This window comes from Heterocephalus glaber, unplaced genomic scaffold (genome assembly GCF_053883595.1).
Source record: "Heterocephalus glaber isolate CG9 unplaced genomic scaffold, H.glaber_assembly_v1.0 deba00001442, whole genome shotgun sequence".
Lineage (NCBI taxonomy): Eukaryota > Metazoa > Chordata > Mammalia > Rodentia > Bathyergidae > Heterocephalus > Heterocephalus glaber.
This window is the reverse complement of record NW_028258296.1, coordinates 44,082,068-44,106,283: the sequence shown is the minus strand read 5'-3', so window position 1 is coordinate 44,106,283 and position 24,216 is coordinate 44,082,068. Positions and strand designations below refer to the sequence as shown.

The window sequence follows — 24,216 nt, the reverse complement described above, 5'->3', positions numbered from 1 at the left end:
CAGCAACAGAACAGGGAGACAGTCTTGAGGTATTTTAAAGAGGTTTTTTTTTCTTAAAAAAAATAATATAAAGTTATAAAAAGCGGCAGCAGCCTGGGGCCCGGATCTGGAAGGGAGGAGGTGCTGGCAGCTCCATTGCAGTGGGCAGGCACTTTCTCATTAATGGGCTTTTGACTGTAAGAAGACAAGAGGCAAGAGACAGGGTCAGGATGGGGACCTAGCATTTACCTTACCCAGTGAACTATGCAGACTATAAGGGCTAAAACCTGATTTTCTTCTGCTGGCCTGGTAAGTAAAACTGAGCAAGGGGAAGATGAATGCCAGCCTAACAGGGGTAGCCTGGGTAGTGAAGTTGGAGAACACATGTGCATGCTTGTACACAAAGATGCATGCATGCATACACACACACACAGTGAGACCCTCAACAACTGTCAGACTGTACTGGACTGGCCTCTATGAGTACCAGGGGAGTTGGTATACATTAAGCCCATGTTTAAACCAGAATATCCACCCCACCCCACACCATCACATCTCCCATAAGTCCTTCCAGGGCTTCCATTAGAAAGGCAGATAAACCTAGCTTCAGGCTTTACTAGAAACCCTGGAGAACCCATCTACCACCAGAGAACCTGGAGGTGAGCACAGGAGCAAGGCTGGCACCCAGGTCTCTTCCACTGTGTACTTGCCATTCAGTGTCCTGATATAAAAGGAAGAACCAAGGAACAAGACCAGCCCACCCTCCCAGTTGCTCAGCATGTTGAGCCTCAGTTTAGGGACCCAAACTCCTTTTCCTTCAAGGGGCAGAGGAAGCCTTAGGTCCTAGAGCAACAGCCACAGCAATTCAGAAAGTAACCCTCTTTGATTAAAGTAAAAGCAAGGGCAGACAGGAAGCAGCATGCCCTGAACTCAAGGGAGAGTAGATAGGGGAAGATCCATCAGGCAAAAGCTGAAGTCACTTGATGACCTCTCTCTCAAGTACTGACCCAGGAACTCTCAATTTCCTCCTTTTCCCTTCCCTGCATAATCATCTACTTAACACCTCTCCATGTCAGGTACCCACTGTGTTCCCTACACTCAGCCTTCCTGATCCCTCTCTGCCCATGCTCTTTAGGGAGCTGGGCTGGTACCTTCAGTGTAGAGCACTTCTCCTCAAAGGCCAGGGCCGGGCCTGGCTTCTTGCGGCGCACAGAGCAGGCTGTGTCAGCAGGGGCACCAGCCTGACAGTGCTTGGCCTTCATTGGCCGGCAGTAAGTGGCCAGGTTTTTCCGCTTCTTGGCTACTTCCTCCTCAGAGAGGCAGTTGGTTGGCAGGGCCTTGGCTGGGTGTCCAGTGGCTCCCCGGTTCTCCAGCTGAGAAGCCTTGACAGATGTGTGGGGCAGATGAAGGGAACCCCGACAGTCCAGGGGCCCTGCCCGCTTCATTCTTGGACCCACTGTCCCATTAAGTCCCATGGCCAGGGATGTTTTAGTCTTGGCTGAGAGACCCCGGCAACCAGAGGGTTTGCCTTTTCCAGTGGGTTCAAGGATGCAGGTCCGTTTGAAAGTGGTAGGGCCAGGGGATAACTTCCGCTTTCGAGAAGGAGCCTCCACCTCTGCCCTGTCCTTGCCTTTGGATGACTTGCTGGCCTTGGAAGGTGGCAGCTTGCTGAAGGACGGGGATGGCGTGTTGGCAGGCAGTGGTGAGGTGATAGCCTGGCTGCCGCCCATGCACTCTGACTGACTGCAGGCGGCTGCCACGCTGGGGGAGCCTGCAGGGTAGCTGGGAACAAGGCTGTCCTTGTTAGGGGGCATGGAGGCTGGGCAGGCAGGTCTGGAGGGTGGGCCTGGAAGTCGGGGGCAGCTGCCCATAGAGGATGGGCTCAGGGGAGCAGATAAGGCGGAGCTGACAAGGTGGGGTGGAGGTTCAGCAGCGGGTGGGATCTTCCTGCAGCAAAAAGAGAGTGCCACTTTGACTACCCAGCAAACAAGAGGATCTCCCCAACGCATACCAGTCTCTGCCCTGCCTAGAAATGGCCAAGAGTGCCCCAGAGTTGCTGCCATCTGCTGGGAGACAGTGGAAGTAAGGGTTAGGCAGAAGGCACAGGGAGAGGAAAGAATGAACTCATACTGTATATATGAACTAGTATATAGACGACTCATTTTGTGTCTCAGTTTGGGCATCCTCTATCCCAAGTTAACTCAAATGTACTGGAAGTGATAAGAGAAAGAGTCCAGGCTCACCCCCAGACCCTCCATTCATGGCCTGCTCCAGGCTGCTAAGTGCCCTCCTCCACTCATGCCACTCCTTATCTGGGGTCTTCTTGGCAAACAGCCAGAGGACACCAATGGGCATGTGTGAAGGACAAGGGCTTCTGAAGCCCATGCATGCTCAGCTTAGGAAGGAAAGTTCTGGGCCCAAGAGACTCACTTCCACATGTGTGAACTGAGGTGCCTTTCCAGCATGGAGGTGAGTGCAGAGCAGAACCGGTCCAGCCGGCGGCTAAACACATAGCATCCTGGGCTCACCAGGCGGCTCCCAAAGGTGCAGAACTGGAGGCAGAAGGAAGGGATATGATTGGCAGTGCCTGAGGTACAGGGAGGCATCTGTAGAAAGATCTGATCTCCTCTCCATACTGTGGGTCAGGAGGGCTGGGCCATCCCCCACCCCAGGCCCCTGCCCCAGGTCCTTACCGCCTGTGGCCGCGGGGGCCGGGTTGCATAATGGCAGTCAGGGGGGAGGTGGAGGTCGTCAGCTGTCCCCTCCTCCTCGCTCTCCTCGCTGGAGGCCTGGGCCCCACCCCGGGGCAGAGGGAAGGGGAACAGGCCTGGGTCCCCATCACCACCACAGGGGCCTTCATCATCCAACTCACTCTCAGAGGAGGCCCGGGACCTGGAAGGGCCAAAGGGGAGGTGAGGATGATGGGACTGGGGTGGGGTCAGGGTGGGGTCGTCCCTGAACCACCAAGCTCAAAAGGCCGGGGCCGACACCCTGCTGGGCAATAAGAGGGAAAGGAAAGAGGAAAGGATAGGAGGGCACAACACAGCTCACAGAGTAAGAGACAGAGCCCGGGCCACAGCTCCCAAGGGATTCTCTCCCCAGCCCCTTCACTTCCCAAGCCCTGCCTCCTCAGGGGGAAAATCTGCTCCAGATTCGCCTCCTCCAGAAAATCTTCCGAGCTTAACTGCACCCAGCTCTGGTCAGCCCAGTCCTCTCTCAACCCCCTTCTTGCATCACATATTCCTGTGAGCCTGTCTGGGAGCTGAGCCTGTTTCGTGTCTGCCCCTCGTGTTACAGGCAGAGATGCGTGTGTGTCTCCTTCAGCAAGGCAGGCTCTCCCGGGGGTCCAGCGCAGCCTCTGCACACGAAGGGGCCAGTGAATAAATACACAGTAGGACTGCCTCACCCAGGACCCTGACCCTTTCAGCTCCCCAGTGATAAGTTTTAGCTTTTTGGAAGTAGCCAGGAAAACGTTCAAATCTTGGGTGTTGGATATGGCATACCACAGAGAGGCTGGCGTACTGGGGTATGTGTGGGCAGGAACAAGGGAGTCACCTGCTTCCACACCATTGCAGGGACCCAGATATCCCCCCACACTCAAGGTTTACCTTCTAGAACACTCCCTGGGCCTGTCTTCAAGGGGTCCCTGTTGCCTTAGGACCCGAGTATCCCAGTTAAAGTGGGGGTTGGATCTTGTACATACCTGGGCAGTGCACAGTATGGATAGGTCTGCTTGGCTCGAGCAGAAAAGGTGCTGCTGGGAATGGCTGTTGCTGCCACAGCCTGGACTGAAGAGGGAAGCTCCTGGGAGGGGCGCTCCAGAGCTGGCTCCTTGCGTCCTGGGCTCTTCTCCTTGGGAGACTCCCCTTTGCGGGAGTTGGCCTTCAGCTCTGCCACTAGCACATCAAAGTCCTTGGCCCGGCCCTGGACCTCCCTGCGCTGGTGCACCGAGTGAATCTAGAATACAGGAGGCGGGGAGGGTGAGCTGAGCATGGGTGAGGGGCAGTGGCGTGCTCTGGCCTATGCAAGTGGGACAGGGTGTCCGTGTGTCTGTAGGCATGCCTTGTCTCACTCCTCTGTGAAATAAACCCTTCTTTGGGGTAGGGGAACCTAGAAGCCACTCCTAGCCTGCTGCTCTTACCTTGTGCCCACCGGGACTTAGCTTCCTCTCCCCATCCCTGGAGTAGCCCCATCCCTTGAGCTGGATCTTTAGTAACCTGTAAATTCCTCTCCTCACCTAGGCCCCATGTCTGTGCTGCCCTCCCTCACCATGCACTGGCAATGGGGGTTACCTTGCAGGTCAGCAGGCGAGTGCAGATCTTTTGGGTCTCTGGATTTATGACCCCACATTGCCTGTTGAGGTCGCACTCTTTCCCTATAGGGAAAGCAGTCCCAATGAACCCCGAGGGCATTTCTCAAAGGCCCAGGAAGGATTGGGACAAGGCAGAAGAGCCTCCAGCCTTTAGGTGTGGGGCTCCCCTTTACAGACAAACTCCTCTGGGCACCCACATCTCTGCTGAGTGTAGGACCAGCCCCAGCCCCAGCCCCAGCCCCAACCCAGGCATTCCTTTTGGAGACTTCAAGCCCCAAGCAGGGCATCAATATCAAGAAGCAAAAGCAGCCACAGGCATTTGGGATGCCAGGATAACCACGAGATATGAGGAAGGAGGTAACAGTCAACTCCCCAAATTGAGGAAGGGTAACTTCGCCTGTGATCTCAGCCTTTATCAGGACACTGGACAAGAGAACCTTCCCTGGGAACAAGCATGTCAAGAGGGAAGCGGGCTCCTGCTGATGGCCAGGCCTAGTGCTCTCTGACTTCCAACTCATCTGGCCCAAGTACATAGAAGCCCAAAGGAGTTCCCACTCTATCTTCCTGAATCCCAAGACTGTGACTACTCACGAGCCATCTTCCGGTGGGTTTTGGGGGGCAGCCTGGCCCCACTAGGCTCCTTCTCCAGGGGGCTGCCTTCGGCCCGGTGACTGGAGCCCTCACTGGCAATTATCTCGATGCTTTCTCTGCCAGGAGGCTCCTTAGAGGGGGGAGCCATGGGCACTTTTCCAGGAGAGTCCTTGGGGAGGCCGCCTGGCTGACTGAGGAAAGCAGAGGGTGGGGCCACCCTGATTCCATGTCCATCGGGCTTCGGGAGACTGGACATCTTCTCAAGATTCACCACAGGCACGAAAAGGCTACACGTGGAGAGACGGCATGGGGTGGGAGGTGGGAGGCTGGGCCTGGGGCCTGGATGCTAGCCCAGAGCCATTCTCTCAGGCCCTGGAACTTGGGTGGGCTCCAGGAGGGGTGTGGAACATGGGAAAAGGGGAGTCCATATTCCCTGGAATACAAGGGGCTACAGATGAGACTGGCTGCTTCCTGTTGTGAGCAGCACCCCTCAGCCCAGGGCTCCTACACTAGTGGCAAGCCCTCCCTGGGTCAGGGTCAGGGCCGGTCTCGGGAAGTCTCCAGCCTCTTCTTACCAGAGATTGTCCTTCTGGGTCTTCTCAGGAGGCTGGTGGCCACGGCTCCGGGACCCCTGGCCCTTCTCCCTGGAGGAGGTTTTGGTGGAACCTGGGGTCCTACAAGCTGGGCCCTGCCCATTCACTACATGGCATTTCTGAGAGCTGGCAGGGGCTGGAGGTGGGGGTGGGGCCCGGGCATAAAGCTTGCTGAGGGGCCCATGTCTTCTTTCTGTCACCAGGAGGTGGAGAGAGCAATCGAGGTGAGTGCTATCAACTGCCTCCTTCCCCAACCTCCTAACCTGCCCGCAGACTCACATCACAGAATGAGTTTCCATAGCACAGACTGTGTATATGCTTCCTTCTCTTTTGAACTTGAGCCTTCAAGGCCCAGAATTCTAGACCAGCTTCCTGAACCCCTTAACTTCGCTGGATGCAAGAAGTTTGTTCACACAATACCCGCCCCCACACCCCACAATGCTCTGAGGCTGCTCCCAGAACCTTCCTATCCCCGGTACCACCCTGCATTGCCCCACATAACCTCCCAACTAACCGTCCTCAGAGTTACATGTTCTATTGTTCCCTGTCCCCTTATCTCCTCCCCAGGGCTCCCCTCACCGCAATGCTTCTGGAAAGCTTGAGGCTTCACCACCTGGCTGCAGTGGTTACACACAACCAAATAGAAGTCATCATGGGCTGGGCAGTGCCCGAAGATGGACATGTCTGCAATGACAGAAGCCCTTATCACTGGGGTCAGGGACCTCGGGTTTCCCTCTAAGGTCAGAGAGCTCTCTCACTCCACCAGAAGGTACTTCACCTCCCAACTGACAAAACGTGCATTCTGCTGGATGATCTCAGCTTCCAGAGTTCAACCTAACCAGTACTGAAGTACACGGGGCTTTCACGTGAGTGGACACTAATCACCTATGATTAGAATCTCCAACAACAGGTCATAGCAGCCAGTGCAACCAGCTGACTCAGGCCTATCAAAATGAGGATTCCCCAGACCTGCTCCTTCAGGCAGCCACGGAATACAGTGGCGGAGGGGAAGGTGGTTGTGTCTGCCCTGAGTCCCAGCCCTAATGTGTATTGACTCCCACCTTCTTTAATGAGGGTCATGGCATCCAACTTCTTCATGTTTTTGCTACTCTCCTCTTGCTCAGCCCCTAGAGGAGAAATTCAGATCAGAACATCCACTCCTTTCCTACAGCCTCAAGTCCTACCTAAGCAGGGTCTGCAGCCAGGCACTGTGAAGCCCACATTCCCTCACAAACTCCTGATGCTCAGAACCACTAGAACAACCTTTCAGTGGGTCATTCTCAAGTTCCCATTCTTCCTTCAACTAATGCCTCTAAAACAGCTGGCCCATTAAGAAGAATCGTGCTGCCTTTCTGACAGAGCCTTCACTCCAAGGGGCAGTTCAGGGTCCACTGCTGACTAGTTAGATGGTTGTGATTAAATATCTCTTTGCTGGGGTTTGCTTCCCTGTTTAAAGGGGAAACAGTCGTTAAATTTTTCTATAGATCCCTGAGTCCCTTCTTGAGATTTCTCACACAGATCCTTTCTGGTACTCTGTGGCATCCCAGATACTCTCCAAGGTGCCCATTGCTATAAACTCAATTTTGCTCCACCTGAGTTACCAAAGCATGGTCAAAGTTATACCCAGCTTCTCGGGTCTTGCATTGATAGGACGGTTATAGAAGACAGAGACTGTCTTTAGGCCCTCTGGCATCTTCAAAGTCTCCTTAGTCAGCTATGTGAGCCCCTACCCTTTCTAGGAGGCTGTTCTTGTTCCTTGGGCATGGGTTGCCCTTGTACCTCAGTTTCCCGGTTAATGACAAAAACATCTTAGCTGTGCAAAGCAGCTTTTTCCCCATCCCCCCACCTTATTCCTTCCCCCTCCCTCCACTTCACCCCCTCCCTGGCCCTTGGAAAAAAAATCAATTCTGAGTCACCAAACCCGTCTGACTCCATTTCCGGTTCTCAATGCACCCAGACCCTGACAATGGCCCCATCCATGCCCACCAGCATGGGGTAGTCCCAGGGTGGCTCATGCTCCTACTTAGGTCTGCTTTCAGATGCCCCCTAACAGATATACCCCTTTCAGGAGGAGAAGACTGTTGACAACCTTATATAATGTCCAGATATGAGGGGTAGTGGGTTAGGCATGCAAGAGGCAAGAGGCAGCTCCCTCTCTTTTAAGTCCATTAAAGGCAAGTGTGGGAAATGATGGACAGAACGGAGCTGGCAGCCAGGAGTCTCACAGGAGAACAAGTGTCATTTGAGAATGCTCCATGAGGTCTCCTACTCCATCTCTTCTCACTTGCAAACTTCTTTAGGGGCGTGATGCCTGGTGTCACCCCCAAAGGCCACAAGGCCAGATGCTCCCTGGGGCCCAGGAGAAAAAGATCAGAAGAAGGGCCTGTAGGCCTGTTCACCAAAGACACTCAGGGGCCTACGGAAGGTGGGGGTCAGGGGAAAGAGCCAAGAGACAGGGCAAGAGGCCCGGGAAAGGATGGAGGGTTGGAGATGGACTGAAAGGGGGTGGGGGTAGTGGGAGGATGGATAGGTGGATAGATGGACGAACTAATGCAGAGGGGGCTGGGGTCCAGGAGCACTGCAGCCGGCTGGCAAACGCCAAAAAGGTGCAGGAGGTGTAGGGCAAAAGCCGAAGGAACAAGGGAGTGGGGAGGGGGGCACAGAAGTGGGGTGCGTGGGAAACACGTGGAGAGGACTGCTGCGGATGGGAAGAGCCAAAGCAGGTGCAGGATATCCTGGGCGGAAGCTGGAAGCTAGCAGACATGGAGAAAGATAAAGGCAAATAAATATGGGGGCAAGTAATGGGCACCAGCAGAGACAGAGGTGGGCTGGGTGGGCTGCTAGCGGTGAGCCGGCGCTAGGACCCGGAGGCGCGAAGGTGGCGGAGCAGGCGGGCACTAGGACCCGGTGGGTCCTTTGTTTGGGGGGCCGGGGAGCCGGACGGCAGCTCCAGTCGGCGGCTCCCCTCAGCAGGCGGGGGCCCGGAAGGGGGGAGGGGACATAGTGATGGGGTCCCCGGACTCTTGGGTGGCTGTACTCACCGTCGGCCGTGGGCAGATCGGCCCGCTCCACCCACGAGCTCCAGCTCTGTCCCGCGAAGTCATCGAGACTCGGCACCCGCCGCTCCAGAGCGGCCATTGCTGCCGCCGCGCGTTCACGCACCGCCATCACCGCCGCGGACGCGCGCCCGCCCTGGCGCTGCCGCCGTGCGGCCCCCTCCCCCACTGCCCCACCGCAGGCACGCCTCTCTCCCCCTACCTTTCCAGCTCCCTCTGTGCGCAAGCGCAATTCTGGTCTCTTCCCCCTCCCGCCCGCATGGCCTTCTGGGAAATGTAGTTTGGGGGGGTTGCTATTGCCTACAGTGCTTTTGGCGAGAGCCCTTCCGAAATGCACAATTGCAGGAGGAAAAGAGGAGACCAATGCCCCAGGATGTCTCCTCCTAACCTTTGTGCACACATTCTTTGTGACATCAGACTCTCTCAAGCTCACTGAACACGCCCAACAGCCCCAAACCTCGCTCTGCCCAAGACGCCCCTTTAAGCAATGAGCCAGCCAGCTGGCTGGCGCCCCTTCCAGGGCTGGCGGCCACGAAGCGAATCCGTGCCCCTGTAGATCGAATAGGGTAGGTGCAGGGAGGTGGGCGCAGTGAATCAGAAGGGCAAGGGGAGGGAGTCTGTAGGATGTGCTGAAGGACACAGGGGTTGGAGTGGGGGAGGGCCCCGGCTTCCGTGTCGTTCCTCCTCTGGAAAACCCACACTGCCCTGATGCAGAACAGAAGGTTGGCATGCCGCTGTCTGGGTTTGGTAGGACCTAGTTGAGCTGACCAAGATCACCTGTCAGGATGACTGAAGGCTATCTCTAAGCTAGAGCCAGCTCCGGAACTAGGGTGGCCCCGAGGCTGCTGGTGTTTGCAGCGTCTCTGCTGATCCGCCTCTCTTCTGAGAACTGCGATCGATACCCTGCACTGCCCCTTCCCAAACCGTGGCTGGACCCCGATTCCATCCATCATTTTGGCTTCTTTTTCTAATGAATATTTTCTCTGCTGGAAGGGCTGCTACTGAAGCCTTGGCACAGGAAGATTTCTCATCAGATCTGTCATTTTTCCTTGCTAAGGCCTGGAAAGTACCTTAATCATCCTCCTCTTTCTTCTCTGTAGCCGGTAACATTTCTTCCCACCTTCACACAAGAGACAAAAGTCTGCCTCTGCCTTATCCCCATCTCATTGGAAAAGAAATATGAATCCTCTTTTCTTCTCTTCGCTCCATATTGCAACCCATTAGCTAAGAGGAAACCAAATAAGTCAAGGTCTATAATTTGGAGACCTCAGAGTTTCTTCATTTCATCCAGAGAAGATTTAAATATTTAAAGGATAATATCTGAGGACAAGGTATCTTAATCTGAGACCCATGGAAGATCCCTAAGGGATCCAGGAACCTGGTGAAATTGAATGTAGAATTGTGTCCAAGTGCATTTTTCTAAGGAATGTAAATATACAATGTGACTGTCTTTCTGAAGCGAGATGGAAGTGCAAATTTGTTCAGCAATAGCCCTATAGTAAAGAATAGAGCGCATGGCTCTCCACTCGTGACAGGAAGCTTGTTTGCTATCATAGATGGTAGCAGAGCAAATGGAAATAGCATTGTGGAAGCCACTGTCCTTCTCCTATTGAATTTGCTCCAAATTTACTAATGAGTCTCAGTTACTTTGGACTAATTGGGTGCCACCAAAAGAGGCGATGTCACCAGACTGGGGCCTGATAGAAGCAACTGCTCAGCCAGCAGACTCTATTACTTGGGGTGCAGAAAGGAAAAGAGTGGAATGATACCTTGGTAGAAATGTTGATATTTGTCCAAGAACTTAAAGCAAGGGAGAGGAAGAGGGGGAAAAATCCCCAGAAGGGTTCCAGTCTTGGCTCCCTGGCAAATGCTTGCAGCACTGTTTATTCAAATGTGTAATAACAAGCACCAGAAAACAACATGCAACATTCTCCCCCCACCCCTGATCTGCAGTCCCCAAAATAGGAGACCTGTGACCATGACGTTCAAGGGAACTCATGTGGAGGAAAGATCCTAGGTGGGCACCTGGCAGGGTCAGAATCTTCCAGGGCAAAGGGCAAGTGCCCTGCCTGTTGGCCTCCTGAAGCAGCTGAAGAAATCAGACACCTTCTTGTACTTCAGGACCCACTAGGCAAAGCAGTGAAAGTCTTGGTTGGAGGGGACATGCGTTCTATGAGGACAGCTCTGCCCTTGGCAATTTGGCCAGACCAGCCCTCGGCACTTTGGCCAGACCAGCCCTCTGGAAGTAATGAGTTAAACTGACCTTTCCTCTTAGGGTGGCCATGCAGAGGCCATAGCCTAAATCAAGGTTCTCTGGCTGAGAATAAGCCAGCCTTCTTAGGAAGAGGAAGGACCTTCTCTGCCCCCAAAGAATTCTGGGCTAGGAGTTCTTGGCAGGTGTGAATTCCCTCCCCCCTTTCCCTAGCTGAAGGGCCAGCTGCTAACTTCAGCCCCCAAATGAGAACACTTTATCCATCACATTTCAAATAAATTATAAATACAGACACAGAATCCAAACGAAGTTCCAGTAGAAGCTGCTCACAGACCCCCACAGGGGTTGGCTTGAAGAAAAATGAAAGGAAAGTCACCCCTTTGTTCTCTGTGTCTCTGGAGCTGTAGACAAAACTGTCCCACCTTGTTCTTGAGTAACCATGGGAACAGCTCAGGACAGAGAGTTTCAGACTTAGGAACATTCTCACTCCCATCTCTTCTTTTCCCTCCTCAAATCCTTTCCCCCAAAAAGAAAACAAAAAACCTGATTCTTTTACTGAAGAACTCTGGAGAATTTGGGGATGGAAATCTCACACTCCCCCTGTCAAATGGGGAGAAATTCTGACCCAAAGAAATGACTGGCGCTAAGTCAAAGGTCCTAAACCCCAAGTATGCAGGTAATGCACATTTTACTATGGATGCCATTGAGGGAAGTGAGGAGGTTCAAGGGGATTGACTCATTCCTGAGGAGAGATTGGCACAGGACACATTCACCTTTGGGATGATAAGTCAGCCAGTTGGCACTGGATTGGAAAATGGTTGGATTCTTCCCTCTTCATCCTGAGCAGCCTTGGGCCAAGGGCAGATTGAGGTGTTTTGAGCTAGGTAGTAGGCAGGTAGTCCTTACCCAGTTAGGACTCTCAGGCCTTGGGGTCCAGAGAGGGACTGAAGGAGGTGTTAGGAAGAGGAAATACACCAAGACAAATATGGAGCTGGGTCCCGAAGTGAAGAAGCACCAATAGCATTGGCCTGCCTTGGACTGGGGAGGGGATAGAGCCTGGCAGAAAGGAAGAAGAAGAGGAGGACTGGGAGGGCCAAGGGGAGGGTACATTATTTTATAAAGCTGAGAAGGAGAAGTATGAAATGAGAACTAGAGAAGGAGCAGGGGCAGGGGGCATGGGTATGAACAGAGAGTAAGGGTGAAATGGGCTCATCCATCCATGTTTTGGGGCTCTGGGTAACTCAGCCTCATGATGGTCCTTTGGGCCCTTCCAAAGCCCCTATCTGGCCCCACAGGAATAAAAGGAAGGCCTGGACAGACTTCAAAGAGGATCTTGAATGCCTCAGACCCTATAGGCTGGGGAAGGGAGATGGGCTGAGTGGTGGGGGAGGCAGGGGCTGAAATGGATATGCTCCTAGCCTCTGTCTTGTGTCCCAAGTGTGAGATGAGATCAAACCCAAGAAGGACAGGGAGAAAGGTAAGGAGTTTCTATGGTAAATAGAGTTTAGAGTGGTGGTGGATAGTGCCCCAGTGGCGGGGTGGGGTGGGGGAGGGGCTCAGGGAATAGAAAAAAAAAAAGCTTCTGCCAGTAAGTTTCTTGGCTTTCTTCCTTAAAGTTGCAACTCACTTGCAGTTTATCTGCTCCAGTTGAGTCCAGGCCTCATGTGGACCCTCTAAGGGCCCTTTTTTTCTAGAATATTGGGCCTCCCTGGTTCATACATGGTAGGCTCTCTGGGCAAACAGAGGCTAAAGAAGTAAGGGAGCACTGGGCTCTGGGACATGGACCATGAGGAACCCCCCCCCCCAACTACACAAAGGCTGTTAGGGACCAATCCCAGGGCTCTGGTCTGCTGCCCCCAGCTCTCACCTGCAGCAGAGGTTGGTACTTAGAGGCTGGGAGGGTACAAGTAGGACCCTAAGTAAGATTCCTGGGTCCTGGCAGTAGGCAAGAAGCACTAAGCTCCTGCCATCAGGGACTCCAGCAAAAGGAGAGATAGGAAGCCACTGGGAGGGTTGCTCAGGTTTCTGACAGTTGATGTGTGCCTATCCAACATCTCAAAGTCCAAAGCCCAGACTGATAGGAAAGGGAGATGGCAGAAGAGGAAGAGGGAGGTCCTGGAAGCCGGAGGTGTTGAAGAGGTGCTGTCCAGTTCGGGAGTAGCCAGATAGGGCTGCTTACTGCTTCTCCACAGCTCCCTGCTCAGCTGCGCTCTCCTGGCTGGAGCCCTGGCCCTGGTCCTGGCCCTGTCCATGCCACGGGGTCTCCTTGAACACAAACCAACAGTTCCCGGCCCACAGGAAGAAGTTGATAAAGCCGAAGAGCTGCAAAGGACATCAGGGGAGTTCGTGAGAATGTTAAGGGAACGACAACATGAAAACAGTAAGGGTGGAGTTTCTATGTTGGAGAAAGAGGTACAGAAGTCTAGGAAGACCAAAGGACAGAGATCTGGATATCAAGGCAGCGTTCAAAGTCATCATACACTTACGGATTCCCTAGTGAAAAAGTCTAACTCTAACCCTAACCTGAGCCCAAGATCTATGTGGTCATTAGCTGAATCTGCCCCCTCAAATGGTCATCACACAAAACATAGCAAGGCACCAAGAGTCAGGGCCAGCTGGGCTTCCCACAGCACAAGTGTGGCCGGCTCGGAGCATCTTCTGTGGGGAGCATTTGTCTGGGAGCTGTCCAAGGTGCTCCTTCCCCCAAACCAGGGTCTCAGCCAGAGCTATATTCAAATATTTATTTAAAATATTTCAAAAACAGCCAGGGATTTAGCTCAGTGGTTCTGGCACCTGCCTCACAAGTACAAGGTCCTGAGTTCAATCCCCAGTATCAAAAAACAAAACAAAACAAAACAAAACAAAAACCCAAAAATATTTCAAAAACCTCAGAGCAGGTGTGGGGGGGTGTATTGATGTTTTCAATTAACTTTGAAATGCATTGAAAATGGATTGATGAATGAAAAGAGATGCATAGCTATATAATAAAGCAAGTCTCTAGTCTAGGAGATGAGTTGTGCATGTTGACTGTAAAGTCCTTACAACTTTGCTGTATATATGAACATTTTTATAATAAAATGTTGAAGGGAGAAACCTATGAACAGAGTTTCAGAATGTTCCAGAAGGCTCCCTGGTGTGCCAGCCTTTAAACATTTCAAGTGTGGAGATCCAAGCCATTTTCAGATCTGAGGTGACCGAAATGACAGGGAGCATCTGAGAAGCTCAAAGTCCCAGGTATTTGCCTGATGATATGAACACATTTCAAAGTTCTAAGAACTGGAATGGCCAAACACATGCCTACCATGGAGCCACTGCCACTGCCCCAAAGGCCTTTTCCACTGTGGAGGGCTGAGCAACAACAAGCTCTTCTCACTCACTCTGGGTGCTCCCAGCTCTGAGCCCCATCACAGCCCTAAACTCTGCCTTCACATGTTCATGTGTGCACACATGCATAATGTGAGACAGGTGAGAAGGGTAGTCACAAGGGCATATGTACAGGGGGAGAAAGGATGAGGAATGGGGGTAGCTCTCAGGTTCCCCTCATTCCAAATGTTTTACCAGGTCAACACTTGGTACAGGAAGGCACTAGCTAGCCCTAGGTACAGGGGATACCAACTCTGGGGACACCTCTCTTTCTCTTAGGCCTAGGACAGGACTGAACAGCTGCGATAGCGCTGCCTCCCCCAGACCCCTTCAGTGGCCACAGGTCTCACCACAGAGATGTTGGCCAGCCCCATGGAGGGTGTGGCTCCAGGACTGCACACTGCTTCCTCTCCATGGCACACAGACATGGCTGCAGTAAGGCTGGATGGCCGTGTGGCCCCTTTGACATCAGTCAGGCCCTTGCCCCAGGCAGCTGCAGCTACCAGCCAGAAGAAGGTGAAGGAGACAGTCACACAGAAGTCCTGGGAGGAGCAGAGGGATAGAAAATACACTCAGAAAGCCCCCATGGTTCCCTCTTCTTTCCCTTTCACCATGATACACTAGAATCCTGGGATTCCCGAGACAGCTGCCTCTTCCCATCCCACCCAACACACAGAGCCTCAGAGAGTCCAGATGGTCCTGAGGAATCTGTTCACTGCCACAAAGGAATCCTGCCCCTCAGGCTGCCTACTCATGCCCTCAGAGCTAAGGTCAAGCAATAAGGTCTGAAAGCATCTGCTGGTCAGTCTCAGCCCCAAGTGACCTAAACATCCCACTCTTTCCTCCCAGCTTTTCCTTTGATCACAATTGCTTAGCTATAAATAGTAGCAGAAGCCAGACTCAGGAGACAAAAGAGTTTTCTAACATATACTTTCCACTTTGCATGCTTGCAATAAGGAGAAAGTAAAGAGAATAGAACTAGTAATAGCTAACACTTGTACACCATGCAAGTATGTACGTGTACAAGTATACACACATTCTCATTTTCTCTCTCAAAAAACACTATGAAGCAGGCATTATTTCATCCCCATATTATGGCTGAATAAACTGAGGTTTAGAGGCTGAGTAATTGGTTGAAAGTCACACAGCTAGGAAGGGACAGTGGTGGGGATTTGAGCCCAGGCAGCCTAACTCCAGAGCCTGCTTCTTTATGTTGCTTTTGTGCCTTCTGTGAGCAGAAGCCAGCAATGGGAGACTGGTCAAGGCAGAGGTTCCATATATAGGTATCAGGGACCCAGGGAAGCCTTCGTGTTTGTCCTCCCCTCCAGCTCTGACTTCCACCCCTAACAAACATCTCTTCAGTTCCTCTACCCCCTCCCTGTGGCCCATGCTCACTCACCACCAGTGGGAAGCGCTTGTTCTCTGTGTAGAGTTTGTGGAAACGCAGGTAGAGGACTAGGGCAGCCATAGTATAGAAGAAGGAAAAGATGCCAAGGGTCACAAAGAACTCAGCAGGGGCAGAGAAGTCCCCCATGAGGTGCATGGTCTTGGAGGTGGAGTCATCATCACAGAGAGGCATCTCATACTGGACCCGGTGTAACCTGCAGGGGGCAGGGAGTCCATTCTGAGCTCAGGCAAGCCTCTCTTCGTGCCACAGGAGTGGTCCTGTGCTAGTCCTCTCCCTGGGACACTTACAGAGCCAAGACAGGGGTCATGTAGGGAGGAACACTTCTGCAGGGAACCTTGCAGTTAAGATAGGAGCTTTATCAAGAGTCCATCAAGCACCACCTCCCCTCAGCTGCCACCCTATACTCATCCACCTGCCCAGACATGGTGACTATGTATTTCCAAGTATCTCCAGGGTCCTTTAGGTCACAACCACAGTGTGTATAGTTTATCTAATTCTAGTAAACAAACCACTAGGCAAATCATGTCTTTCCCTGGGAAAACATAGACTCAACCAGTGATCAAGTTAAGGTTGGAAGCACCCGTTTTTCAGGCCTTATTTACGATTTCCAATTTGACTATATTGGACAAAATAAAGAGACCATTACAGATAAGAAACATTTAACCTAGTGTGGATGCTGATACCAAAAGGGCAAACCCTATCTCCATTCTCCTTTAAACACAGCCTTCCCCATCCTTGGCTTTGAAATATTCAGGAGAGAATATTCTCTTCTACTTCCTGGTCAAGATGTGCCTCTTGGTAGTCTGGTGATACCAGACAGGCATCCCACATCAACTCTTTAGGATCTAAATACTAACCAGCTATCTTACTTCAGGATACAGAGGATGCTGCAGAGGGTCAGAGAGAGCTCCCCAACTTGTTCATCCTCCTATAAACCTTCATCCCCAGTGTGTGAGTTCTCTCAGTGTGAGCTGCTATGATGTGCCATTGGTTGACCATGGACTGGAACGTCATAATAATGATCTGTGTTTGTCTTATTTTTTTCATCTAGGCATTGTGTCTGAAATTGCTAAAGGGCAAAAAGGACCCAAGTCTTTTAATTCTATTTGAATCTGGAGCAGCACATAACAAGTAGTCTTTAGATTTCTGGAGGAGAATGAGACCAAGCAGGTCCTGCTAATCTAGTGAAGGAGGTTGTGCTGGGCCAGTCCCAATTCCAGCTCACCTGAAGGGATAGCCGAACAAAACAATGATGGAGCTCACGTCCTTGGCTTCATTGTTGCAGCGAACCATTGCTCCTGTCTCCCCGCTGTAGGAGCCGCAGGACCCAAAGGCGAAAATAGCAAAGAGCTGAGAAAGAGTGAAGCCCTTTGAGAGTCAGAAGGACTCACCTGGACAAGGTAAAGAACCACCCCTCGACTCCAGCAGGTGCAGATGCTGAGGAGGGAAGGAGTGAGGTTCCCTTTGATCATGTTCCTCCTGGGCAGGGATCTATGACTGACATTCATCTTTCAGTTCAGGGTGTTGCATTCACTGCACAGGGTGCTGAACCAAGTAGCCAAATGAATAAGATAGACTTCAAGAAGTATCTCAGAGGGAGATGAAAGAGAGGAAATGGATAGTTTCCAAGTCTCCTCACTGGGCATAATATTGGGGACTATAAATAGCCTGTTTAAGATGACGACCAGCACAAACCTCTGTAAGTCAGGATTTTGAAATCTTCTATCTCAAAGCTAGACCTAATTTTCCTCCCAAAGGGAGAGGCAATCTCAGAAATACATTCCCCTGCACCAACCCTAAAATTCTTGTCATTTGTCCTTTGAATCAGTTGAAGAATCTTGCCCTTACCTTGTTGTTAAATTCTAGTGGTTTCCTGCCTCACTGGAGGTACAGTATAGCTGGTGGGCACAACTTCTACCCAGGCTTCCCATGGTCCTGCCAGCCTCGATCCTCTTCTCCCAAAGCACATTTCCTTCCAGCAACAGCGCTGGCTGGTCCAATGCTGACAATCCTGGCTCAAGCCCAGAGAAAAGTACCCTCCACTGCCTTATCATCTTCCACTATTTTCCTGCCAGTGTTTCCCTTTGTCATCTGTTGATGCTGGCATTTCTCAGTGTTAAGAACCAGACATGTTTCTGACCACTTCAATTGTTTTCTTGTCCACCTTTCATTGTATTTGACCACACCTCTTTTTTTGAGTGATATGAAATTCTCTTATCCTATGATTCTCAAATTTCTTTCTGGGAAACGCACTTTGGTGAGAAAAGGTGACAAGTCAGAATCTGTTATTCTCCCATATTGTGTGCTCAGCCCCAGTTTCCTGTACACCTACCTTTGGCTTGTATACAATGTAATCATTTTTATCACATGCTGATCTTATTCTGTTAATTGCTCATTTTCTGTTTGCTTCTCTGTGAGCCAGTGTCTTGAATATTAAACACCTAGAAGACAGCTAATTTACTCACCAGTCCTGCATCCGGTGTCTAGAATAGACTTGTACATTATTTTGTCAATGTTTGTTGGTGTTATGGTGGGAAAAAAGACCTGGATTAGGATCGTGGAAATCTGAGTTCTAGTCCTGGACCTGTCACTAATTAGTAAGGCATCTCTGCTCTCTGAGTCCCAGTTTCCTCACCTATACAATGAAGGGTTTGGAGATGATCTAGAGGGCCTTTGTAGCTCTGGAATTCTCTTACCCTCTGAGGCTAACACTACCAGTGTGCTCCTGGCTGAGTTTATGAACAGCTGTGCTCTGCCCCTGGGCAGTATCTGGTGCCACTGCCCCGCCTTGCATGGTCTGGCCTGGCAGAGCACCATGCTGGAGCCATTGACTTCTCTGTAAAGGTCATAATGTACACCTATGTTTTCAGGAGTTTTCTTCCAGGCAAATGAAAATTATCTCCATTTTTAAAGATGCCCAGGAAAGACGATGGTGTAACCTCTCTGCAATGCCTCCATAACTTCTATATTGGAACTAAACTATGTAAGCTGTGTCAGAGGCCTGCTTGCTCCTCTCCTGACAGAGCTGAGAGAAGTCAAAGGAAACCCCTGCAGCATTACTAGTCACATATCCAACATTGCTACCAGGCATAATTGCAGTGAAACTTCTTTAGTTCTTCTCTCATCTTTGTTGGCTCTGTGGCTCTGTGGCCCCAAACTGGACATAGGTTGTCATATATTAGGAAGGACAGCACAGTTGGTTGTATTTTACCCACCCCAGTTAATTGGTGAGTGGCTCCTTATAAGTATGGAGGTATTCCCAAGTAGGACCAACAAATGCTCAGTTATGTAGCCTCTTCTTCACTGGCCTTCTTTTAAAAGGCACTGCTGAACGTCTACAGAAAGATGGCATTTTTTTAGCACCTACCATGTATCAGGCACTGTTCTAGGCACTATTACTTAATAGTGAACAAAAGAGGGGGGAAAAACTTGTCTTCATGGACCTGCAGCTGCACTATCCAAAATGGCAGTCAGCAATGTTTGACTATTTAATTAATATAGACTAAAACTTACAATTCAATTGCTTAATCATACCAGCCACATTCAAACGCTCAGTAACCACACATGCTGGCAGGTATTAAAATAATTCTGAACCTGTTTTGATCCCAAAGAGGGAAAAAATACACCCAAACTATAACTTTACTGTTAATTCTATTCTCTTCTATTCTGATTCTTTGAAAGCCAAGAATCTAAACATCATCCATATGGCTTTTTTACTTTCTAAAATATGTTAGTTTACTTTATTTATTTAATTTGTGGTGTGGGGATTGAATTTAGGGCCTGGTGCATGCCCGAAACGGTAAGCAAATGGTAGGGAAGTGTGCTGTACCACTAAGCTACATACCCAGCTCCAAGTACACATAATTAAATCTGAATATCACACTGTCAGATGGTGACAGAAAACAGAGTCTGCTACACAAGTGGATAATGGGAAAATCTGAGGAGAACCTCACTGATTCATAGAGCAGCGGAATAAAAAGGATCTCAGAGATTATTAAGCCCAATGATTTCATTTCATAGAGGTGGAAACTGAAGCCCTAAAAGATAAGTGACTTTCCAAAAGTCACTTTTAGCTAATGTGAGAGCCAGTCTTCAAATTTGTATCTCCTAATTCCCTGTCCAGTGGTCTTTCTTTGGTGCTGACTTACCTGATGGTGTTAATCCTATGTCAATCCAGAGAATACCAACATCATCAGTTTAGGGCACAGGAAGATAAGTTATTTTACCAAATTCTACTCCACAATAATCCTCTTGGCTTTATGGGTTCTGCTAGTACCTTTTTAAATCCCCTACACTCACAGAAATAACTTTTTTTCATTACAGAGATCCTAGAGTAAAAAAATGGTCTCTGGCACCCCAAAGGCAAAATAATCATCAGGAGGGCACACCCAGCTAAAGGTAATATGATTTATTTATAAGCAAATGGGAATAATAATGGAATCAGCTGAAGATTTTTTGTACCTTCCCATCAAACAGGATTTGGCAGTAATATTTGAATAATCTCATTGAAGGACAAGTCTAGCTGGACAGTCTGCATTAGGGGAGACTCGGAAAAGAGGAGGTTTGGAAATAGGAGGGAAGGGAACTAACACTTACACAATTAGGTCCTGGAGTTCTGGGCCCACTGTGTTTTTCCTGAACGACGTATGCATTACAGACATTACCTCCTATAATCCTCCCAGGGAGCCCATAAAACAGGTCTGACCCTCATTTACAAATAAGGAAACCGAGGCCCATAACAATGTTATCACTTACTCAAGGATCTAGGGCTAGAAAGCAAAGGAGGAGACTGAATTTAAACCAAGTCCACCTGATCTCAAAAAACAAAACAAAACAAAAACTCCCCCAAAACAGCAACAAAAAAACTAGTTCTCCAATAATTGGTCTATACCCAGCTTACTTTGTAGCTTGATGTAGACTTAGGGAGAATCTGGAATTGGAATTAAGGTGAAATCAAGTAATATCTAAATTTTAAAGATATTCTAAACTATAATCTTGCCTCCTAAAAGAATTATATTACTTTCTTCCTGTAAGAATTCCAGTAAAACTTTTGCTTTTTTGGTAACAATGACAACAAAGGATTTCAATTACTATTAAAATAACTACAAGACTTGTACTTTCTTTTTTTCAATCTGTAGTCAGGAGCATTTTATCCCTTCAAGCAGAAAATGGGTGAAAAATCCCAATGATATTTTCACTACCATTCCTGGGTTGTGTTCCTGTGTGGTTTTATGTTAGCTCATCTACAAAGATTCAAAGCAAATGAAACTTAGGCCCTGAATTTATACTACCACATATGGCATTAAAACGGAATCATGATTGGGAATGAAGACTAGTTAAAGTCCAAACCTGGGTCCTTAGATTTAGCAATGTGAGAGAAAGGGGTCTCTGTGTAACTCCATCTCTTTGAAAATCTTAAAAGTCAATCAGGTCTTAATTCGTAGGGCATCAGCGCTGACCCCAGGAGAAGACTGAATCATTTCCCTATGAATTGCTTTGTGCAACCTTTATAGAAATCTGTGTACTGGGGGAGAAGAGGATAGCAGGATTGAAGAAGGAAGCTTTTCAAAATGCTCCCCAGAGCAGATGAGTCCATAGTCTAATAACCTCACTGTTTTTGCTCATCCCTTGACAATCTGTCTCCCATTTCTGTTAGAGCCATTTATCTACTTTTAATGATAAAATTGTACTCTTGCATTTCAGGTGCTGGTCATCTGGATTGCTGATAATGGCTCCACTCCTTCTGGATGCCAGTCACTTGGAGCCTTAATATCATTCTTATATAGCAGCCTCTAGTGTTTGAGCAGTGGATCAGAACAGCGAAGTGGCAGCAGGTGAAAGAGCTCAGTCAGCAGTAGGTTCTGTGGCTTTTGAGGCAGTAGGAATAGTGGAAAGTCCCACCAAGTCCCTGAGTTTGCACTTTGGAGCTCCCTATAGTCCTAATCAAGATCTCAGATATTCAGATAATCCTAAATGCACTATTGCTCCTGAATTCCAGATTTGATGATTCTCATCCAAACCATGATTTAGGAGTTGGTGATACAGTGCTAATTCCTGTCTCCAGTGAGTTCAAAGTTCTTTAGAACTCAATCTTCCTAAGTATTAATGTTAATTTATTCCCTCACTGAATTCTGTGCTGAAAGAACATTAATTATTTCTACACCATTTGATGTGTGGATTGTCTAACTTAAAATGTCTTCTTCAATAGTGCACGAATGCCTCCCCCCAACAAATCTTTATGTACCACACCTGTCCACATTAGTAATTTATACTCTTGGACACTGGGAAGAGCAGACAGCATACTAATATCTTAAAATACCAGTGAAGAAATTAGATGGTATTTCCACTAGGCCAAAACAGGGAAAGCAAGGATGCAGGCAAATGAGTTTTTCAAGGTCACAGGGTAAACCTAACAGCATGCCACCTGATCTAGAGCATAAGGGATCCTAGGGACAGTCAGATCCACATTTGACTAATGTTGGAAACTGAAAGTCCCAAGAAGTGACTTGCCCAAGGTCACACAGCTGGAAAAGGCAGGTCCGGGTCTGAAACTCAGAACTTCCCAGATCAGGATTCTATCTTATTCTACATGCCACATCACATTTTAGCCATGCTGTGATTTTTATTCTGTCTTAATTTTTTTAGAGCATGGGGCTGGTGTGCTACATTCATTCATTCATTCATTCATTCATTCACTCACAGACTCCCTCACTCCATTTCAGGAACGCGCATTACTACAGTGACCTCAGCAGGGAACCAACCCCCAGCTGGGAGCCTGTCTCTTGAGTCCGCTGCCAGGATCATTCAGGTCCTGGTGGGTTTGAGGACAGGATGGTTTCCATGGTTAGCCTCCTTCCCTCCTTCGCCCTCTGCGGCTTCCCTAATGGTGAAGAACAGAGCGGACCTAGTCCCCCTTGTCCTCCTCCCCCCTCCTGCTACCGAGGAGTGGTATGTGTAGGATCAGAGTTCTGGAAAGGTTACACCCGGGTCCTCTCGCCCGAGTGAAATGTGAGCGTGCTGGGCAAAGGCTCCTTGCACATAGAAGGACCGAATCCAGGACTCCGCATGCCTCGCTCCTCATCCTCTGCCACCGAGCGCTGGAGAAGCAGCCCGCGCGCTCCCCTCCCCCGCCCACCTGTCGCCGCCCCCCACCCTTCCGCCGTGGCCCGGCCGCTGCACCTCCCCAGCCCCCACCCGGACCACATTGCTTCTGGTCAGCGTCCCAGCCCAGGCTCCCGAAATAGCCCCGGGCTGGGGCAGAGACTCACCCACTGGAGAACTTTGATGAAGCCCAGCGGCTCCTCCAGCCGCCGCCAGCGCAGCCCCACGAGCAGGCGGTCTACCTGCAGGGACAGAGCCAGCGGGGGTTGAGGCGGCAGGGCCCGGGAAGGAGCTGGTGCCCCTCCTGCTACTCACCCACATGGGGGCAGGGATCGGAGTCAGGGCCAGGCGCGACAGCCAGGTGGAGGGGGACAGTGAGCGAGCCCACGGGCGCGGGGAGCAGTACCTGCTGGCGCGGCGACTTGTCTGCCGTGCGGCCGGAGCTCTCCGTGGAGGACATGGTGGCGCGGTGGGCCCGGGGCGCGGCGTGGGGGCTCGGCTGCCTCGCCCGGGGGTCTGTGGGCACCGCGGTGGGGCTGGGGGCTGCTGGCTCGCGGCCGTCGGCCGGCCGGGATCCAGGCTGGTGGGGTGGGGTCGCGGGGTTGCGCGTGCTCGCCTCGCGAGGCTGTGGCCGCCTCTCTGCCCGCCGGCAGCAGAAAGCCCCCGAGTCCGATTCAAACTCCTGTCAAACTCGCAGGCGAAGTTGGCAGCTGGGTCACGTGGCGAGCGCTCACGGAGCCTGCTCCCGCCCCCTTCTCTCCCCTTTCTCTGCTCTCAGGGCGCCTTAAAGGGATCTGTGGCCTCCCAGGGCAGTGGTTCTTTGCCAGAAGCCTCCGGGCCGAGCAGCACCGAGTCCACAGCTGCTCCAACACCGGGCGAAGGTCGGGAACTCTCGCTTGGCGCGCGGAGACGCGGGGCTCCTAAGTCTATGTCTTCCCGTTTGCCCGAGTTCGGAACTGTTCTGCCCTGGTTTTTCTTCTCTTCCATACCATAATATCCAGAATTTAAAAAGATTTTCATGAAGCACTGTTAGTATTCCCGTTAACACATCTCGCTCGCTTCCAAAATCCCCTAGAGCCAGTACTGACGAAAGGGGCGCTAGGATATAAACTGCTCACTTTTTATTCTAAGTAGGCAACAGCGACAAAAGGCTGTATGTTAGTAATTTAAAACTTATTAACCTTAAAAAAGTATAAATTCGATCTTCTTTAAAATAGCCAACACCATTTAAATGAGTGAAAAGCCCTTGAGGCATGATGGGCTCATACTGTAGTTTGTACTGAACTTGGCAGAATCGCATTTTGATGCACTTAAATCGGTCTTATTTTTCGAAAAGCATTCAGCAGGAGCCCCGTATGAGCAGTTGTGAGTGTCACACATTTATTTTACGGGAGAGTAAATGTAAGTAGTAAACGATTTGTCCAAGGTCGCTGAGTGAGTGAGTCAGTGGACAACGACTGGGAGGAGGGAACCTGCCTGCCTCTTAGGGACTGGCTCATAAATACCAATCCATCTCATTGAAGTCATTCTTGGAGCTGCCGCAAACCCCACCCAGCACTTCAGAATGAAGGCTTTCAAACAAACGCTTGGACGTTATTTATATA

General features: G+C 50.4%; 2 protein-coding genes and 1 long non-coding RNA gene across 6 annotated transcripts; 1 reads left to right on the top strand and 2 right to left on the bottom strand.

The window, feature by feature from the left end:
* Positions 1–24: 24 nt before the first annotated feature.
* On the bottom strand, positions 25–8,697 carry Atxn7l2 (ataxin 7 like 2). Of its 3 annotated transcripts, XM_013075529.3 has the most exons (11): positions 8,514–8,697; positions 6,534–6,599; positions 6,052–6,156; positions 5,455–5,665; positions 4,880–5,166; positions 4,269–4,351; positions 3,680–3,933; positions 2,670–2,868; positions 2,407–2,528; positions 1,128–1,923; positions 25–174 (listed from the first exon to the last, which is right to left on the bottom strand). In XM_013075529.3, exons 1-11 carry the CDS (start codon positions 8,638–8,640, stop codon positions 160–162), a joined length of 2,265 nt encoding a protein of 754 aa, XP_012930983.1. In that variant the 5' UTR covers positions 8,641–8,697; the 3' UTR covers positions 25–159. The 3 variants fall into 3 exon arrangements, with proteins under 3 accessions (XP_012930983.1, XP_004853691.1, XP_004853692.2); XM_004853634.3 differs by lacking the exon at positions 25–174 and having other exon boundaries at positions 181–1,923; positions 4,880–5,070; positions 8,514–8,676; XM_004853635.4 differs by lacking the exon at positions 25–174 and having other exon boundaries at positions 181–1,923; positions 8,514–8,675.
* On the top strand, positions 8,675–21,681 carry LOC110350970 (uncharacterized). Of its 2 annotated transcripts, none has more exons than XR_015452024.1 (4): positions 8,675–9,094; positions 16,827–16,911; positions 19,835–19,909; positions 21,215–21,681. It is a non-coding gene; the product is annotated as an uncharacterized LOC110350970 (long non-coding RNA). The 2 variants fall into 2 exon arrangements; XR_002397934.2 differs by having other exon boundaries at positions 16,563–16,911.
* Sypl2 (synaptophysin like 2) lies at positions 10,394–23,329 on the bottom strand. Its single transcript, XM_021265614.2, has 6 exons — positions 23,019–23,329; positions 22,780–22,854; positions 16,737–16,861; positions 15,503–15,704; positions 14,454–14,645; positions 10,394–13,062 (listed from the first exon to the last, which is right to left on the bottom strand). Exons 1-6 carry the CDS (start codon positions 23,070–23,072, stop codon positions 12,916–12,918), a joined length of 795 nt encoding a protein of 264 aa, XP_021121273.1. The 5' UTR covers positions 23,073–23,329; the 3' UTR covers positions 10,394–12,915.
* Positions 23,330–24,216: the final 887 nt, after the last annotated feature.

Excerpts from the sequence above, each read along its gene's own strand:
- Atxn7l2 (XM_004853635.4), bottom strand. The coding sequence starts at position 8,640 with ATGGCGGTGCGTGAACGCGCGGCGGCAGCAATGGCCGCTCTGGAGCGG. Across the intron at positions 5,167-5,454 it reads ACCCAGAAGGACAATCTCTG|CCTTTTCGTGCCTGTGGTGA; the intron begins GTAAGAAGAGGC and ends CTCCACGTGTAG. Across the intron at positions 4,352-4,879 it reads AACCCACCGGAAGATGGCTC|GGAAAGAGTGCGACCTCAAC; the intron begins GTGAGTAGTCAC and ends CTTTCCCTATAG.
- Sypl2 (XM_021265614.2), bottom strand. The coding sequence starts at position 23,072 with ATGTCCTCCACGGAGAGCTCCGGCCGCACGGCAGACAAGTCGCCGCGC. Across the intron at positions 15,705-16,736 it reads TTGTTCGGCTATCCCTTCAG|GTTACACCGGGTCCAGTATG; the intron begins GTGAGCTGGAAT and ends TGCCCCCTGCAG. Across the intron at positions 14,646-15,502 it reads ACAAGCGCTTCCCACTGGTG|GACTTCTGTGTGACTGTCTC; the intron begins GTGAGTGAGCAT and ends TGCTCCTCCCAG.